Source organism: Myxine glutinosa, chromosome 2 (genome assembly GCF_964187855.1).
Source record: "Myxine glutinosa chromosome 2, kmMyxGlut1.1, whole genome shotgun sequence".
NCBI classification, from domain to species: Eukaryota; Metazoa; Chordata; class Myxini; order Myxiniformes; family Myxinidae; genus Myxine; species Myxine glutinosa.
Genome location: NC_136262.1, coordinates 73,053,645 through 73,074,110, shown reverse-complemented (window position 1 = coordinate 73,074,110; position 20,466 = coordinate 73,053,645). Strand labels below are relative to the sequence as shown.

Sequence of the window (20,466 nt, the reverse complement as noted above, 5' to 3'; positions counted from 1 at the left end):
ATGAAACCGTATCACACCGCTCTCATGAACGGAGACGTTACCGACCAAATTCAAAATCAACCGCATATTAACAGCTTAAAACTAGAACGGGCACTCGGTAGAGCGCATACCTTCGCCGCAGCTACTTTTGTTGCCAAATAAAAGACTACAAGATCTGTGTAGCAAAGCCACACCTACGTTGTCATGCGGGAAGATTTGTTTCAAATTAAACCATTCTATCCCGCCAAAAGTTTGATATTGTAATCACATCCAAATATTGTAATCACAAATCACATCCGTGACCCCCTGACCTTTGGCCCCCAACCGCTAACAAGGTTATGACGTCAGAGTGTCATGTCGCATATCACAAGATTGGGCATTGAATTCTGAACATTTTGGCATTAGTTTCATACAAATTGGACACAAATTGACCGCGCTATGGTAAAAAGACGATTTTGACCTTTTCATGACCTTGACCTTGACCTTTGACCCGATCGATTCCAAAATCTAATCAAATGGTTCCCGGATAATAACCTATCATCCACCAAATTTCATGCGAATCGGTTGAATACTTTTTGAGTTATGCGAATAACATACACACACACACACAGACATACAAATAAATACACAGCGATCAAAACATAACCTTCCGCTTTTGCGAAGGTAATAATCCTGTAAGCAATGCTGGATTATACGTGGTGCCCTGTGGTTGTGGAGCTGAGTATGTGGGTGAAACCGGGAGGACCTTAGGTCAACGTATTACTGAACACCAAAAAGCATTTGAATGTAATTATCCCAGCAGATCTGCTATTGCCAAACACGGCCTCAAGGAAGGCCACACACCTTTATGGGACAGGGTTGATATTTTGGGCTCCACACCCAACAGAAACAGAAGACGTGTTTTGGAGGCTTGGCACACAGAAGAAACTGTTACCTCGATCACACAAGAGGTCGTTGACTTACCGGTAGCGTTTGACCCACTCTTGTGTAAACGAAGCAGGCATTCCGTACTTTGAACAACGAGTCCACATAATATGTCACACAAGGTTTTTATTCGGACAAATTGCCCCCTCCCACCTCCAATCCCTCCAAACCACCCCCTCTCCCACACCCCCCCCCCCTCCACTTCCAACCCCCTCTGGTTCCCCCCCCCCCCCCCCCCATTTTATCCCCCCTAAAACCAAGCTCCTTCCCGCCTTCACCTTTACCGCATAGGGCCACATGTGATGATCTTGATAATGTGACAATTTTATTTTGTCTTAAAAAATTTTTGGCTTTAATATATTTACAGTTTTAATTTAATTTACAATTTAATTGTTTGCAAGTTTAACTTTTGATTAAATGTAATGATTGTTCCGGATTTTCTCAACACTTGAGTTATAATCCAGCATTGCTTACAAGATTGTTTTGAGCCGTTAATATGCGGTTGATTTTTGAATTTGGTCGGTAACGTCTCCGTTCACCAGAGCGGTGTGATACGGTTTCATTGGCTGTCCAGCATTGCCCACCCCCACTTTGCATATACCCCGCCCACTGTGCATATAAGGGGATGTTGAGATGATTTTATCACTCTTGAGGAAGATTAACGGAGGCGTGTGGCTTCACATGTTGTTAATCGAAACGTTGAGTCATTGTTTGTTCAATTAAAGGTTGGAGATCTTACCATGGAGTCATATATATATATATATATAATATATATATATCTATATAAATATATATACATACACACATATATTGACCGCAAGCAAAAAAATCTGAAGTTAGGACTTTTTTGATGGGCACATTAGGCAAGTTAGGTCTGAATAGATTTTATCCATTTTGTGACAACAGTGAGTTTACTAAACGTATTTGTATTTATTGTATCAGTCTCTAGTGTATCGAAAATAATAATGTCAATATTCTTGAAATGTTTTGATCGGCATGTACGTGCATATGTTTCTGGATGGATTATGAAACAAGTGTGTGCTGTATATGGGGAGAAGAGCATACATTTTAGCAATCTTTTTTCCTGGTTATAATGATCTTTTTAAGGTACTACAGACATGTACTTGGTGACTTTGGAGGAAGAACAATGGGTGAATACACTTAACACACCATGCAATTTATAATGTCAACTGGCCTGTCTCTGAAGAAAAACCTATATGGATGAAATGGCAAGGAGGCATTTGGGCCTTCACATTTATTTGAAGTTGTTTGCAGTAAGTAGTTTTTTGTTTTATTCTTATTTTGGTTAATTGGGCTGACAGGATGGCCTACAGGTACGCACACTCGCCTCTAAGCTGTTTAGCCTGGGTTCGAATCCCGACCCAGCTATAAACTGTCGTTTGGTGTTTCACAGGCGGGGTGATTCATCGATGTGTGTGCCATCCCTCGGATGGATGTTAAACCAGGAGTCCTGTCTGCCAGCATGGGTTGGTGGACGCTAAAGATCCCATGGTGTCATTCGCAAAGAGTAGGCGAGTATCGCCAGCACCATGGCCAAATTCCAAATCCCTGTCCTAACTAGGCGAATGTCAGGCCAGGCCAGTTCGTGAAAGACTTGGGACCAAGCTTCCCCCGGCCGATCCCACAAGGCGGGATAATAGTGGCCGTTAAAGAGCAACAACGTCTTATTTTGGTTAATCATGTGGTTAAAGTGATGGTCAGGATTGACATTTTTGGTTCATAATTTTAAGTGTTACTTTACAAATGGCATAAAAATGTGCAATTAATTGAATCCTAAAAATAGGTAAATATTGAGAGGTTAGTGAAATTAAATGTATTTTTGTTCCTTTTTTTTCATTGAGGATCTATCGAGAAGACGTCAGACTGCAACAAAAAAGACATTTAAGTCGCTGTTGCCAAGTAGTCGATGGGTGGGAAGGACAGGGACGGAAACAGAGGCAGGCGAGCGGAAGAAGCCCACAGAAAACAACCCAACAGACAGCCTGACGCTTCTATTACATAAGCAGTGGGCCTTTCTATCTTCCACCACCTCCTTTCTAGTCTTGCACACTCTGCTCTTTCCATGCTCGATCTGTTCCTCCTCATCCCCCAGGTTTATATAGGGTGCACTCGATAAACCAGCAACTCCCTTCTGGTGAAACCCCAAAAGTCTAAAATCACTGCTCACCTCCATTCTGTGTGTTTGTGGCTGTATCCATCTTGTCCCCCTGCCCTACTTGGATGATTCTTCCCCTTTCGCCCACAGTTTCTCCAGGTTTCCCTTATATTTTGTCCCTCGTTCCTGCTGTTGGTGTTCCCGCCCTCTCTTTCTTCTGTTCTATGTTTTAGCTACTCAACGAGCCATGACCTCAAAGTGGTTAAATATACTAACCCAAAAAAGAAACTGTGCATATCATAAATTAAATGTTAAACTTGTGTCAATGAATGGAGTGATGATATTGAAATCTGGATTTCAGATGGGAATCTGAAATCTGTTTAAAGGTAACCAACATTTACATGTGTGTATGGAGGTTGAGCAGCACATGAAAATGTGTCCATGTGGATGGTATGGGGACCACTTGAACTCCTGAAACTGAGAACGGTGTATTGTATTGTTACCTGTAGCAGGTAGTCAGCCATTGCCAACGTTCACACTCTAAATTTTGCATCTTGGAAAAAGTCATGGCATGCTTAACTTAAAATGAGCGTCATCATGCCCTTGGTATGCTGGAAGCAGGAATAACGCAGCAAGTCATTGCAAGACATTCCAGATGCCACAGGGACACCATTGACGTATTAGAGGATTTACTGCTTTTCTATTAACTTAAATAAACCAGAACGGCACTCAGTAGAGAACATACCTCTGCCTGGTTGGCCATATCACTCAGTGGTGAAGAATCACTTAAATTATACCAGCTGGATCTAGATCCGACTTTTCACCAAAATTGAATCTATTCTTCCTTGTCACACACAACATGTCCAACAAGTTTCGTCCAAATCAGTCCATAACTATTTGAGATAACCTGCTATGTATCGTTATTGGCCCTATCTCCCAATGGTGAAGAATCACTTGAAAAAAAATTAAATAATTCTCATATCCGAATCCATATTCGATTGCCTGGTGTTGGCTTAGCGGTTAGGGTGCCGGCATGGGATCCTCGGATCCTGAGTTCGAATCCCGGTCGATCGCTGAATTAACACCAGGGGGGGTTGATTCAGCCTGTCATCCTTCCGAGGCCCGCAAATTGAGTACCAGCTTGCTGGGATGAATGATCACGGTGTGTACCCCAAATTAGTATAGGTACACCGTATCCCTGCACATCGTAAGAGGCGACTAAGGGTTGGCGTCAGGAAGGGCATCCGGCCACAAAAAACTGCCTCAAAAAGGGAACCGTGAGGTCATGGGGCCCGCAAGGCTAACCCCTGCTTTAGCGGGGAAAAATGGCCTCAAAACGATCATTCGTTCATTCATTCATCCGAATCCATATTCAGATCTTCTGAATGGAATCGCCAAAATCTTCACCAAAAAAATTATACGAGCTGGATCCGGATCCAGATCTTCACCAGGAATGGAATCGAATCGTCCTTGTCAGACACCCAACCGGTCCACCAAGTTTCGTCCGAATCCGTCCACACCTTTTTGAGATATCCTGCTACGTATCGTTTTTGGCCCAATCTCCCAATGGGGAAGAATCACTTTAAAAATTCTAGTAGCCGGATCCGAATCCGGATCTTCACCAAAATCTAATCATTTCGTCCTCGTCACATACGCTACATCTCTACCACATTTCGTCCAAATCCGTCCACAACTTTTGGAGATATCCTGCTATATATCGTTTTTGGCCCTATCTCCCAATGGGGAAGAATCACTTTAAAAAGTATAGTAGCCGGATCCGAATCCGGATCTTCACCAAAATCTAATCATTTCGTCCTCGTCACATACACAACTTCTCTACCAAGTTTCGTCCAAATCCGTCCACAACTTTTGGAGATATCCTGCTATATATCGTTTTTGGCCCGATCTCACAATGGGGAAGAATCACTTTTTAAAAAATTAAATAATTCTCATATCCGAATCCATATTCGATTGCCTGGTGTTGGCTTAGCGGTTAGGGTGCCGGCATGGGATCCTAGGATCCTGAGTTCGAATCCCGGTCGATCGCTGAATTAACACCAGGGGGGGTTGATTCAGCCTGTCATCCTTCCGAGGCCCGCAAATTGAGTACCAGCTTGCTGGGATGAATGATCACGGTGTGTACCCCAAATTAGTATAGGTACACCGTATCCCAGCACATCGTAAGAGGCGACTAAGGGTTGGCGTCAGGAAGGGCATCCGGCCACAAAAAACTGCCTCAAAAAGGGAACCATGAGGTCATGGGGCCCGCAAGGCTAACCTCCGCTTTAGCGGGGAAAATGGCCTCAAAACGATCATTCATTCATTCATTCATTCATTCATTCATCCATCCGAATCCATATTCAGATCTTCTGAATGGAATCGCCAAAATCTTCACCAAAAAAATTCTACGAGCTGGATCCGGATCCGGATCTTCACCAAAATGGAATCGCAATCGTCCTTGTCAGACACCCAACCGGTCCACCAAGTTTCGTCCGAATCCGTCCACACCTTTTTGAGATATCCTGCTGCGTATCGTTTTTGTCCCTATCTCCCAATGGGGAAGAATCACTTTTAAAATTATAGTAGCCGGATCCGAATCCGGATCTTCACCAAAATCTAATCATTTCGTCCTCGTCACATACGCTACATCTCTGCCACATTTCGTCCGAATCCGTCCACAACTTTTTGAGATATTTTCTTCACAGACAAACGGACAAACAAACAGACAGGGGTGAAAACATAACCTCCATCCACCTTTGGTGGCGGAGGTAAAAATACACTCCATTATAGATTTCTAATGACAGTGAAGCAGACGAGTGATGTGGCTATGGCGGTGGTCGTGGTGGTTTATATGCAGCGTGTGGCTGCTTGGCTGCATCATTTACTGTGGACACGGCCGTGCTGCTGATGCAGTGCCTCCCGTTGCCAGTAGGCAGGTGCTCATTTGGCTGACCGCGGAAGGATGTCAGGCTGAGTCAACCCACTTGGTGTTAATTCAACGGTGCAACAGGGGCTCAAACTCAGGACCTTAAGATCTCAAGGCAGTCTCCTTAACCGTTAAACCAACACCTGGCCGCGATAGTGCTAATTGAATTACACCCATGTGATGTACCAGGAAAAATCCATGCAGAACCTATGCAAAGCCCATATTCGGCCCACACAAAACCCACCCAATGCTCTTACTCACAGGGAACTTTCCTTTCTCCTTTTCCTGTTTGCTTATTGTGTCAAACATTTTCCCCACTGTCACTTCGTGGGTTTTATTACCCTCCGTCACGTCACATTTCCTTGGGCATCGATGTTGTGTGGAAAAAAATAAAAACATAATGTGAGGGGTGGAGATGGAAGTTTTGGACTATTGTTGTTGTTGTTGTTGTTGTTGTTGTGGTTGCTGTATTGCCCCGGTCAGTTCTCTCGAACAAGCCCGCAGCACGGAGACAGCCAATCAATCCCGCAGGAGCAACGCCGAGATCCCCCACATCCAGGATGGTGTACCCAACGTCCACAAAGTCAGTGTCATGACAGAGTTAGAGAGAGATAGAGACAAAAGGGAAAGGGCCGGTCCATGGGGACCGATGGGCTCTCTGACCATGACCACGCTGCCCTGACGAATCCAGGCAGCAGGGAAGAATGGGGAAGATTTGGCCCCAGACTTGCGTTAGAGGGTACAACCACCGCGAAGAGGCATCCCCGATAGCTGTAGTTTTGGACCATTGTGTACGTGGTGCTTCGACAGACATAGCAGTGTGTGTGTGGGTAATCTACACTCCCAAGGCAGCAAACATGCTGAAATTAACGTTGTGAGGTCGTTAAAATATCGCACACACCTCCAAACTTGTTTTATAATGTTAATTGGCTCCAGCAGCCCGTGCGAAACAGCGTGATCGCCATTAATGAAGCTGTCCAGTCTGTTTTTCATACCGAGTCGAATTGGGCTGGCAGGATGGCCTGGAGCTCCATATCTACAGGTGCGCACACTTGCATCTAAGTTGTCTCGCCTGAGTTTGAATCCTGACCCAGCTCTAAACTGTCATCCAAGTGTTTCACGGGCAGGGTGATTCATCAATGTGTGTGACGTCCCTCGAATGGATATTCAATTGGTGTCCCGTATACCAACATTTAGTCAGTGGTGTTCTTCGCGGAAAGTAGGCGAGCTATCACCTGCATCATGGCCAGGTTACAAATTCCTGGCCTCATTACTTAGTCGAACGTCAGGCCTGACCAGCCGGTTGGTGAAAGACTTGGCCCCAAAACGTCCCACCAGCCACCCCCACAATAACGTTGGTATAAATGTAGTGTTAAAGAAGAAGAAGATGCCGAGTCGATTTATTTAAAGCTGCAGTACGGATATGTGACAGCAGGGGGTGCAGTATCTCAGAATATGGCGTGAGAAGGGAAGAAAAACTTGCACGAGTTCCACTCCCAGGAAGCACCACTTTCACAGCCCGCACACCCTGGTATATCGTCTGCACCGTCCTGTGAAAAGTAAAGGTAACAGAGCATCATTATAAATCAATTGTGTTATTCTGAAGTATCAGATTGGGAGTATTTGCGGAGTGGGTTCCAAATTTGCAGATGACACGAAGCTTGAACGTAAGGTAAAGGTAGATAGCAGGGAGGTGAGTAATCAGATTTCAGAAGATCTAAAATTGAAATTCTTTAATGAATTGGGCAAAGGATTGGCACATGTAGTTTAACATAAAGAAATGTAAGGTGCTGGGAATGGGTAAGAATAACGAAAACAGAGATCGCATGATGCAAGGGACAATCTTGGAGCATGTGGCACAGGGGAAGAATCTGAGCGTGAGGGAGGGGGGGAGGAGGGGGGTGGGAGAAGTGGAGGAGGGGAGGAGGGGGTGGTAAGCGCCAGACTATCGCAATGCCCCTGTGTGTGCATGCCTGCGTGTTTTGTGTGTCCATGTCTATATATTTTCACTTAAAAAATGGTTGTCTACAAAAATCTACAACCGCTTTTCTGATGGATGCAAAACTTTAAACAAGGAGGGACTTCCTGTGGAGAAGATTTTTAAAATCTGACGTCATAAGTCACATGGTATGGCAGAAAATGTTGTATTAAGGGAAAATAATTGGACATAATTTTCTCCGTAACGGCTGAATTTTTTTTTTTTTACTTGGCATATGTCTTCAACTCCCGATGGGGGTATATAGGGTGATAACTGATAACAATGATGTAATCGGTGAAGTGGTATTCCAGCCATAATTGGTTGAATTGAAACCTGACTCGTTGCACATTTCTAAGGCTCATAGCAGAACCTGTCGACAAATCATATTCAAGCAAACAGCAGCATATTCGGAGCCAATGTGTATTTTATGTGAACTGGAAGGATATTTTGAAACAATGGACAAACACATAGTACATGGGATCGAACTTGGGTTGCCCACAAGATCCAGACCATGGATCAGACAGAAACATCAAAATGGGCCACACCTTTTATTTGGGGGAATTTTAACCATTTGTCAAAGGGATCATGATTTACCTGAGCTAACAGGATAGCCTGAAGGTATGCACACACATCTGTAAGCCGTCTAGCCTGGACTTGAATCCCGACACAGCTATAAACTGTCATCCCAGTGTATCACAGATTAAGGTAACCTTGGTGTTACGGTAAAGGTGGCTGGCTTGAGATCTTAAGGTGCTGAGTTTGAGCCCTTGCCGGCCCGTTAAATTAACACCAGGTGGGTTGACTTAGACCGTCATCCTTCTGAGGTCGGAAAAAAGAGTACCAGCTTACTGGAAACAGGGGGCACTGCATCATTGGCACAGCTGCGTTTCCAGGAAAGTGATGCAGCCAAGCAGCCACAGGGTGCATACGAAACCACCACCACCACAGCTAAAGTGATTCATCAATGGGTGTGCCGTCCCATCTGCCGACATCAGTTGATGGAAGTTAAGGAACTCACGGTGTCCTTCGCGAAGAGTAGGCAAGCCATCGCCGGCACTATGAACAGATTATAAATTCCTGCCATAACCAGCAGGGGGCACTGCATCAACAACACAGCCACGTCCTCGGCCAATGATGCAACCCCGCAGTCTTGTCCTGCACACGAAAGAAGATTTACTCTCAAATTGTATATGGCATGCACTACAATCAACTACTCACTACTACTAGTACTAGTCAACTATTACTAGTCAGTGCTCAATATGCCATATGTTTACTGATACTCTCTCCTAAGTCCTAACCCTTTACAGTTTACACCCTTCCACTCGTTACACACCATCGAGGCCGCCACTCTTCCACCTGTTCCAAAACCCGCACTTTTGCGAACCGTTTTATGAGCAACAGCAGCTGTTAGTGAGTGCTATGGAGTCATGGACAGACAACGCTCTTCAGCCGCATTAACCCACCTGCTTAGTTCTGTCACAGAACATTCTGACTTTGCCGAAATAGAATGACCCGAAAGTCGTCGAATTGAAGCACCGTTCTGAAGTGGAGGCTGCACTAATAATATAAAATGTTAAGGTTATTTGGTATTGAAAGGACTAGCTCGCATAATCAAACACAACATACGATTTTATCGATTATATTAATCGGAGTGATTGATCTTATTTTTATTTCTGTTTATTTTTTGCCTTCTCTGTGTCGCCGTTGCCCTCAACGAACAGGCGACAGAGGTTGGAAATAAGTGTTGGCAGAAACTGAGGCGGTGTATGAGTAACCATAGGCGTTTTGATACGGTGGTTTCCATTCCTCGGTTGTTTTCTAAATGCAGCGCTTCACTTAATTATAAACTTATAAGTACACGTACCCAGGATGTCGTTAACATAAAACTCTACTAGATGAAAAAAAATAGTCATCAAAATCACAACGGTCTGGGGGAGTTTTACTTGCTCGAGCTGAGGGAGCCGCTGCTCTGCATTCCGTGCGCCCCTCCTCCCCCATCCTTAAGCTCCTCCCACTTTCCCCACACCAACATCTTCACCGGAGCCCCTTAAACCCTTAATTCCAAGCTCTCACTCCATCCAGCAGCCATCCATCCATCTCTCTCTTCTCCCTGAGTCCTACTCTGCTGTCATTGCAGCCAACGCTCCCACCCCACCCCCTTTTATCCCTATCCATCACCCTCTTTTCAGTTTTCCCCGCATCCATCCGTCTCTCGGGACACCCTTACCCCATTTATATCCATTCCATCTTCACGCTTTGATTTTGGTGAATTCGTCCCCATCCGCCCCCTTCCCTCACCTTTCCCAGATCCGTTTCCGCTATCTCTCTGTCTCGTTGCCTCGGTGGTTATCCTTCCCGGAGTCTCCTTCCATCCAACACTTTGTCCGCGCTCGCTCGGCCTTTGACTTTGAGGCGGCACGGCTCGGTGCTTGCACCATGTCTGTAGCTGGGCTTAAAAAACAGTTCCACAAGGCGAGTCAGGTGAGTCTGCACGTTCGAGACAAAATTGCTTTACTTCACCGTACGAGTGTTTGCTCATGTCTGCATCCACAACCACATCATCCGCCCCCTCGTCTTTTAACATCGTGTACACGTCCGTGTCCGTGTCCCGGCGGCCTGTTCGATGAGTCCAAGTCACGACGTCCTTTATCAGTCATTTGTCCGTGTCTGCTTGCCCCGGCAGCTTGTCCCTGTCTGCTCTACCCTCTTACTTTTACTGTCCTGGTCGCGTCCTTCGTTTGGGTGTAAGTGCCAGTCTGGGCATCCGGTCTTGTCTTAAACCACCATTGCCAACCAAGAGGTGCAAATAAAGGACTATCTGCTTATTCTGTACCCACAGAGGGTCGTGAGGGGCAGGATCAGGAAGAAGCGTGAAGGGGGTGGGGGAACTGCATCCATAAAATATAAATTGAAGGGGGTGGGAGGATAAGGGGAGAGAAGGATATGGGAGAGAAGGGGGTGGGAGGATAAGGGGAGAGAAGGGGGTGGGAGAATAAGGGGAGAGAAGGATATGGGAGAGAAGGGGGTGGGAGGATAAGGGGAAAGAAGGGGGTGGGAGGATAAGGGGAGAGAAGGATATGGGAGAGAAGGGGGTGGGAGGATAAGGGGAGAGAAGGGGATTGGGAGGATAGGGGAGTGAAGGGGGTGGGAGGATAAGGGGAGAAAAGGATATGGGAGAGAAGGGGGTGGGCGGATATGGGAGAGAAGGTGGGAGGATAAGGGGATGGGAGGATAAGGGGAGAGAAGGGGGTGGGAGGATAAGGGGAGAGAAGGATATGGGAGAGAAGGGGGTGGGAGGGTAAGGGGAGAGAAGGGGATGGGCGGATATGGGAGAGAAGGTGGGAGGATAAGGGGATGGGAGGATAAGGGGAGAGAAGGGGGTGGGAGGATAAGGGGAGAGAAGGATATGGGAGAGAAGGGGGTGGGAGGGTAAGGGGAGAGAAGGGGGTGGGAGGATAAGGGGAGAGAATAGGGGAGAGAAGGGGGTGGGAGGATATGGGAGAGAAGGGGATGGGAGGATAAGGGGAGAGAAGGGGATGGGAGGATATGGGAGAGAAGGGGATGGGAGGATATGGGAGAGAAGGGGATGGGAGGATAGGGGAGAGAAGGGGATGGGAGAGAAGGGGATGGGAGGATAGGGGAGAGAAGGGGATGGGAGGATAGGGGAGAGAATGGGATGGGAGGATAGGGGAGAGAAGGGGATGGGAGGATAGGGGAGAGAAGGGGATGGGAGGATAGGGGAGAGAAGGGGATGGGAGGATAGGGGAGAGAAGGGGATGGGAGGATAGGGGAGAGAAGGGGATGTGAGGATCGGGGAGAGAAGGGGATGGGAGGATAGGGGAGAGAAGGGGATGGGAGGATAGGGGAGAGAAGGGGATGGGAGGATAGGGGAGAGAAGGGGATGGGAGGATAGGGGAGAGAAGGGGATGGGAGGATAGGGGAGAGAAGGGGATGGGAGGATAGGGGAGAGAAGGGGATGGGAGGATAGGGGAGAGAAGGTGATGGGAGGATAGGGGAGAGAAGGGGATGGGAGGATAGGGGAGAGAAGGGGATGGGAGGATAGGGGAGAGAAGGGGATGGGAGGATAGGGGATGGGAGGATAGGGGATGGGAGGATAGGGGAGAGAAGGGGATGGGAGGATAGGGGAGAGAAGGGGATGGGAGGATAGGGGAGAGAAGGGGATGGGAGGATAGGGGAGAGAAGGGGGTGGGAAGAGAGGTAATTTAACACTGGAGCAAATATCGCCAATCCATGCAAGACAGGAGCAGGGCATCAGAGACTAAAATTCTGCCCTTCTTGCCGAGACCATCAACATAAAGGCATGTCCCCAAAGGCCAATGAACACATGGGTGGCAGTTATGTCCTGGTACTCTGTACCTGGTATAATTGTAATATATATATATATATACGTATATATAAAATGGTATGTTTATACCTGGTATAATGTAACCTCCTGTGCTTTTGTTGGTATGAGTTTGTAGCCTCCCGTTAAAATCAATTGTAGAATTATTTATTACACCCTAAGGTATTCATTAAACCCAATTCGGCTTGGGAGAGAGAGGTATGTGGTGATAAATAAATACCAAAATATCGTTAGAATGAGCATATAATTAGTAAAAGGAGAAGTGTGTGTGTGTGTGTGTGTGTGTGTGTGTGTGTGTGTGTGTGTGTGTGTGTGTGTGTGTGTGTGTGTGTGTGTGTGTGTGTGTGTGTGTGTGTATGTGTGTCTGTATCCTCGACCTGTCCATCCATCATACAGTCTGTCTCCGTCACACTTTATTCTGAACGGTTGCTGCGGTCGTTGCATAAAATACGCAGAACCGTCGGCAAGTTGATCGTCGATTAATTGAAACAAAAATTCATGTCGGTTTAATCATAAAAATGCCGTTTTAAAAGTCCGTCTTTCTGGGATTAAAGAAGAACGAGCAGGGCCTTTAGCTTCAACGTAGCGGGTCCAACAGTACGACAGCAGGTGGACGAGTTATGACTAAACTTGGTGGACGAGTTATGACTAAACTTGGTGGACGAGTTATGACTAAACTTGGTGGACGAGTTGTTTCGGTGACAAGAAGAAGCCGATTCGATTTTGGTTCAAGTCCTTATCCAGATCCGACCTATCAGTGGGATACAAAACATAAACAGTTCAGCCTGGTTGATGATCGGGTGCATCGGATCGACCATTGTAGCTATTGTATTTTTCTAAACGAGGTTTTCCTTCCTCGTGTTTATAAAGAGGTGATCAGATTTGATTGTCGAGTGTCGAATTATACTTGCTTTGTATTTTAAAAATGCTTCTCATTTAACAATCAGCACCTTTACCATCCAGCTCTCTTGTGTGACCTTCAAATGGGACTAAAGTCAAATTGTTGACACTTTCCACCACTTTAATAACCATAATTGGCTTTAAAATGGCTTATCATGTACCAGTTCCATGTTTATTCAAATGTAGCGAGGCTTCCCCCCCCCCCCCCCCACCCCCTCTGAAGAATTTAATGTGCTTGTTATTTTGATCATATAGTCACGTTGCATGTTCGAATGGTTTGCAGTATTGATCGGGATATGTTGTGCAGTCGCAAAAACATTCTGCATGTTCTGCATCGTGTGTTGACGCAGCTTACCCAGAGCTACATCTGCATCTGCATTGCATGTTAATGCCTGCTATTATTTTGCTGTCATTGCCACCTCCTACAGGTTCCATGAATAGATCTCCAGCTGTCTATTGTGCCCATGCTGCCTGTACCTTTTATTCTCCTCAAGCATTTTGGAAAAGAATGGGAGAGATATTGTAATCGGCTCCTGTATATCCGTCTGACCATCTGTCACACTATATCAGTTGGGCAGAAATTCAACAAACTTGGTAGTTATGATCACCACATCTCAAGAAGGTGCAAGAGCAGTAGCATTTGGCCCCGCCCCCTTGGGCCATGATGACCCCTTCCCCTCTCCCCCTCTCCCCCGGGTCAATAGGTCATATCCCGAACAGTATCCCCACTCATGGGCACATTTTAAAACATTTTTAAATGAAACTTTGGTTATGCAATCAGCACTGGGGGACACATGAAATATGTAACGATTTCATGGATCTGAACCCCGGTTCATGCCCCAGGGGGTGGGTGGGGATTTTGGGACACGTGTGTCAAATCGGGGAACAAATTTTTAAACTCAAAATTTTGTGTCGGGTCAATCCTGGTGGAAGTTTTTACTTTCTTTCAACTTTGCTTTAGGTGGGAAACGTGTGCGTTTGCGATGGCGCGCCATCAATTTCACTCTTGTTTTAATTTTTGAAAGGAATTTGGGAAGAATGATCAAGTGAGCACAAGATCAATGATCATAATTTAAATTGTTCACCTGTTATCATTTTTAACGAGTAAGCTGTAACGTTTTTCAGATAATTTCAGATCGAATAAGTTTTTCAGATAGAATAATTTTTGTTTATTTACTTGAGTGAATTTTTATATTTTTAAGTTTCCATTATCCCAAAAATATGTGCTTTTTTTTTTTTTGCATTGTCTGAGGCTTGAGGAGAAGCTGCAACACAAATCGGACCCGACTTCAGTCAAAGGTAGCCACTGAGATGGGGAAGCAGTGATGTAACTTCTGGAACACTCTTAGTACAGGTGACACCATCTTTGGGACGGGGCTTTTCTTTTCCATAGTCAGTAGGACAATTGACTCCAGACCTATTGATGTCACGACATCTTTTTACGAGTAATTCTGTGGCGAAAAAAATAATTGGGAGTTCAAGCATCCGTCATGGTTTCCAGATAGTGTTTGCAATACCAGCTGAAGTATCTTTGAGACGTCTCTATAACTTGATTGGAGTTCAACTGTGGCCAATTCAATTGATTGAACATGATTTAGAAAGAAACACACCTTTCTATATAAGGTGCCACAGTTGACAGTGCATGTCAGAGTGGAAACTACCATGAAATCCAAGGAACTGTCAGTAGAACTCCAAGATAGAAATATGAGGAGGCATAGATCTGGCGAAGGATATAAAGCAATTTCTAGAATGTTGAAAGTTCCCAAGAGCACAGTTCCCACATGTTGAAAGTTCACACTCCATCATTAGGAAATGGAAAGAATATGGAACTACCCAGACTCTTCCTAGAGCTGGATGTCTGACCAAACTGAGCAACCTGGCAAGAAGGACCTTCGTCAGGGAGGTGACCAATAACCCAATGACCACACTGACAGAACTACAGAGTTCCTTGGCTGAGATAGGAGAACCTGTCGGAAGGACAACAGTCTCTGCAGCACTTCACAAATCTAGGCTTTATGGGAGAGTGGCCAGATGGAAGCCACTCCTGAGAAAAAGGCACATGACAGCACACCTGGAGTTTGCAAAAAAGCATGTGAAAGACTCTGAGAACATGAGGCAAAGATTCTGTGGACAAACTGACTCAAAAATTGAACTCTTTGGCCTGAATGCAAAGCTCAACGTCTGGTGGAAACTGAGCACATTTACCTATCGAACACCATCCCTTACTGTGAAGCATGGTGGTGGCAGCATCATGCTTAGGGGATGCTTTTCAGCTGCAGGGACTGGGAGTCTTGTAAGGATAGAGGGAACAATGAATGCTGGAAAATCTCAGTCTCACCCTTTCAGTCCTGAAGGATCGTCAAATGAACACACCTACTTCCTTGGCCATCCATATTCACTCTTTTGAATTTCCAGGCCTTGCCATCAGCTATGACGTTTCCTGGGCTGACTGCATGCCTGTCGATCCAAGTCTTTGCTTGGCATCAGATCTATTCACATTCCACAAGCCTTTGTGCATAGTTCAATGGAGTGCTGCTCTCTGTTATGGGATGGTGCTACTGCATCACATCTGTCTCCTGGATTTCATGGAATCTAAAGCGCTCAACATTATTGGAAACTCCTGTGATGAGGTTGAAGCACAATGTCTGTTGCTCTCACATTACAGGCAGGTCAGTGATCTCTGTTTTCTACCATCTATTCTCCGAGATTGTTCCTTCTGCTCTTTCAGTCAGTCCTACAATCCTCCCTATTTATTTCTGGATACAAGTATTCATCCAGTTACTCCCTCCTGGTTGAACCTGCATAATCCAGTCTGACTGCACACCTCAACTCTTTTATTCCTCATTTCTGTTTGTTGAACCATCTTCCAGAGGCTCTCTTTTCTCTCTTTTCAAGCAATCTGCCATCTCTTGTCATCGCTAATTCTGACCCATGATCTTTATTACCGCTAACGAAACAGTCTTGTTAGTTTCGGTGTTTCCTTCCCTCATCTCTCTCCTCCTTTTATATTTGGTCACTCCCTTTATGTTTGTCCCACTGTCAGTTCTAATTTTACCTTGCTCTTCCATGAGCCTCACTCCTGTTAAGGAATATTTATATATATATTTATATATATATGAGTATATATATATATCTATCTATAATTCCAGTAATCTCTGTACGTTTGTACGTCTGTACGTCTGTACGTCTGTTTGTCTGTGACCGCTGTTTCTCGACAACCACGGGTCCGATATACTTTTAACTTGCCAGGTATATTGCTGGGGACCCGAGGATGTGCCTTTTCAAGGTTTCATATTAATCGGACAATTACTTACCGAGCTATGTCCAAAAAACGATTCAACCAATCAGAGAGCAGCGAACGATCGCGTGTGCCGAACGTGGAGGACACACTCTGCCTCGGATGGCACATTTGAGAGCGTATTCATTTATTTCACGTTTGCAAACTATGTTGGCGTTAAACTATGTTTTAAAACTAATAAAACCGAATTTGCGATTCATTCGCTTTCCTGCGCGTTTGTGCACGCGATGGCGATTTCTTTACCAAACTCCGGAAGCCGTTCGCTTTGGACCAAACCATTGCATGTAAATAGAGGGGGGGGATTGTCACCGTACTCGCAAGCCGTTCGCTTTGGACCAAACCATTTCATGTAAATAGAGGGGGGGGATATAATTTTAGATATAGATATAGTACGGGCAATGCCCTAGTATATATGAAATCGCATAACAACTGATATATATATATATATATATATATATATATCAGTTAATAATATTATAATATTATTCACAAGCATTTACTAGAAGGAAACAAATTTTGTAGTTCTAGCACTGGACAAAAATTCCCCATCACCTCCTATATGAACTGCAAATCTATATGGGTCATATACCTAATCATTTGCCAAAAGTGCAACAAACTATATGTTGGAAAAACTGAGAATACACTCTACACACGATTCAATAACACCCGGTCAGAAATCAAAAACTTCCACACCAGTCAGGGCAAATCTCTACCTTACACGATACACTTTAATCAACCGGATCACTCGATAAATGACATTCAAATCTCTGCCATTGAATCAATCACAAATCGATCACACACCACGATTCTGAAACGTGAGTCCTTTTGGATGAGGTATTTTGAATTACGTGGTGGTGAGGTGTTTTGAATTACGTGGTGGTGCGGTGTTTTATATTACTTGGTGGTGAGGTGTTTTGAATTACGTGGTGGTGTTGTCACTATATATATATATATTCACCCTGATATATATCTGTGCAGCGTCTGTCCTGTCCTGTGTTGTGTTGTGTTGTCCTGTGTTGTCCTGTGTTGTCACTGAACTACTTTCTCAAACTTTTGTGAAATCGTACCAAACTTCTGGAATGCACATATCTCCCCCGTCGGTATGTCCTAAGGGTATTTTTTTTTTTTTTGGGAATTTTTTGGGGAATTTTTTTTTTCCAACTTCAATTGTTTATAAAATGTCATATCACGTATATTACAAATGCATTTGTGCAAAATAATTGTTTGAATTATGATTGGTTTAAACAATGACAAAACGGCAACTCGGGTACAGTCATTTCTCTATATATCGACACATCTGGGCAGTGTCTGTGTTGTCACTTAACGACTCCCTCAAACTTTTGTTTCCGTGGTTGTGTAGTGTTTTTAATAACGTTGTGGTGGTTTTGAATCACGTGGTGGTGAGGTATTTTGAATTATGTGGTGGTGAGGTGTTTTTAAATGACGTGGTGGTGAGGTGTTTTAATATCACATGGTGGTGAGGTGTTTTTAAATCACATGGTGGTGAGGTGTTTTGAATTACGTGGTGGTGAGGTATTCATAATTACGTGGTGGTGAGGTGTTTTGAATTATGTGGTGGTGAGGTGTTTTGTATTACTTGGTGGTGAGGTGTTTTTAAATGACGTGGTGGTGAGGTGTTTTTATTTTCGTGGCTGTGAGGTGTTTTTATTATGTGTTTTATGGCTGTGAGGTGTTTTTATTACATGTTTTATGGCTGTGAGGTGTTTTTATTACGTGTTTATGGCTGTGAGGTGTTTTTAATTTTGTGGTGGTGAGGTGTTTTTATTACGTGTTTTATGGCTGTGAGGTGTTTTTATTACGTGTTTTATGGCTGTGAGGTGTTTTTATTACGTGTTTTATGGCTGTGAGGTGTTTTTATTACGTGTTTTATGGCTGTGAGGTGTTTTTATTACGTGTTTTATGGCTGTGAGGTGTTTTTATTTTCGTGGTGGTGAGGTGTTTTTATTACGTGTTTTATGGCTGTGAGGTGTTTTTATTTTCGTGGTGGTGAGGTGTTTTTATTACGTGTTTTATGGCTGTGAGGTGTTTTTATTACGTGTTTTATGGCTGTGAGGTGTTTTTATTACGTGTTTTATGGCTGTGAGGTGTTTTTATTTTCGTGGTGGTGAGGTGTTTTTATTACGTGTTTTATGGCTGTGAGGTGTTTTTATTACGTGTTTTATGGCTGTGAGGTGTTTTTATTTTCGTGGTGGTGAGGTGTTTTTATTACGTGTTTTATGGCTTTGAGGTGTTTTTAATTTCGTTGTGGTGAGGTGTTTTTATTACGTGTTTTATGGCTGTGAGGTGTTTTTATTACGTGTTTTATGGCTGTGAGGTGTTTTTATTTTCGTGGTGGTGAGGTGTTTTTATTACGTGTTTTATGGCTGTGAGGTGTTTTTAATTTCGTGGTGGTGAGGTGTTTTTATTACGTGTTTTATGGCTGTGAGGTGTTTTTAATTTCGTTGTGGTGAGGTGTTTTTATTACGTGTTTTATGGCTGTGAGGTGTTTTTATTACGTGCTTGATGGCTGAGGTGTTTTCAATTTCGTGGTGGTGAGGTGTTTTTAATTTCGTTGTGGTGAGGTGTTTTTATTACGTGTTTTATGGCTGTGAGGTGTTTTTATTTTCGTGGTGGTGAGGTGTTTTTATTACGTGTTTTATGGCTGTGAGGTGTTTTTAATTTCGTGGTGGTGAGGTGTTTTTATTACGTGTTTTATGGCTGTGAGGTGTTTTTAATTTCGTTGTGGTGAGGTGTTTTTATTACGTGTTTTATGGCTGTGAGGTGTTTTTATTTTCGTGGTGGTGAGGTGTTTTTATTACGTGTTTTATGGCTGTGAGGTGTTTTTAATTTCGTGGTGGTGAGGTGTTTTTATTACGTGTTTTATGGCTGTGAGGTGTTTTTAATTTCGTTGTGGTGAGGTGTTTTTATTACGTGTTTTATGGCTGTGAGGTGTTTTTATTACGTGCTTGATGGCTGAGGTGTTTTCAATTTCGTGGTGGTGAGGTGTTTTTAATTTCGTGGTGGAGGTGTTTTTATTATGTGTTTTATGGTGGTGAGGTGTTTTGAATTACTTGGTGGTGAGGTATTTTGAATTACGTGGTGGTGAGGTGTTTTGAATTACGTGGTGGTGAGGTATTTTGAATTACGTGGTGGTGAGGTGTTTTGAATTACTTGGTGGTGAGGTATTTTGAATTACGTGGTGGTGAGGTGTTTTGAATTACGTGGTGGTGAGGTATTTTGAATTACGTGGTGGTGAGGTGTTTTGAATTACGTGGTGGTGAGGTATTTTGAATTACGTGGTGGTGAGGTGTTTTGAATTACTTGGTGGTGAGGTATTTTGAATTACGTGGTGGTGAGGTGTTTTGAATTACGTGGTGGTGAGGTATTTTGAATTACGTGGTGGTGAGGTGTTTTGAATTACGTGGTGGTGAGGTATTTTGAATTACGTGGTGGTGAGGTGTTTTGAATTACTTGGTGGTGAGGTATTTTGAATTACTTGGTGGTGAGGTGTTTTGAATTATGTGGTGGTGCGGTGTTTTGAATTACGTGGTGGTGAGGTGTAATCGTCCCAAACTTCCAGTCTGCACCTTCCCCTCCCCTATGTATGTGCTGAGGGGTTCTTTCTTGAAAAAAAAACATTCAACCTAAATCTTCAACCTAAATTGCCTATAAAAATGTGATATCACAAACACAACAAATACATTTGTGCAAAGTAATTGTTTGTATTATGATTGGTGAAAATCATGACAACACAGCAACTCAGGTACAGTCATTATCCTCAGCTAAAATAAGCCCGCTTGTCAGTATCGACGCGCTCGCCTCACCAAGATAGTATATATATATATATATATATATACGTATATGTTTATATGTATGTATGTGTGTGCATATCTTGTTGTCGAGTTATGCCCTGCCAGACTTGCTAACCCTAGTCCAGGGTTGATGCAAAGGATGCCTTCTTGGTCAAATGAGCCAGTGTTAT

General features: G+C 44.0%; 1 protein-coding gene across 1 annotated transcript in view; it reads left to right on the top strand.

The window, feature by feature from the left end:
• Positions 1-9,951: 9,951 nt before the first annotated feature.
• Positions 9,952-20,466, top strand: part of LOC137422357 (endophilin-A2) — a 101,019-nt gene continuing 90,504 nt past the window's right edge. Inside the window, exon 1 of the mRNA XM_078773421.1 lies at positions 9,952-10,404. Coding sequence (XP_078629547.1) covers positions 10,360-10,404 — 45 coding nt within the window. The 5' untranslated portion in view covers positions 9,952-10,359. The remainder of the gene's footprint in view (positions 10,405-20,466) is intronic.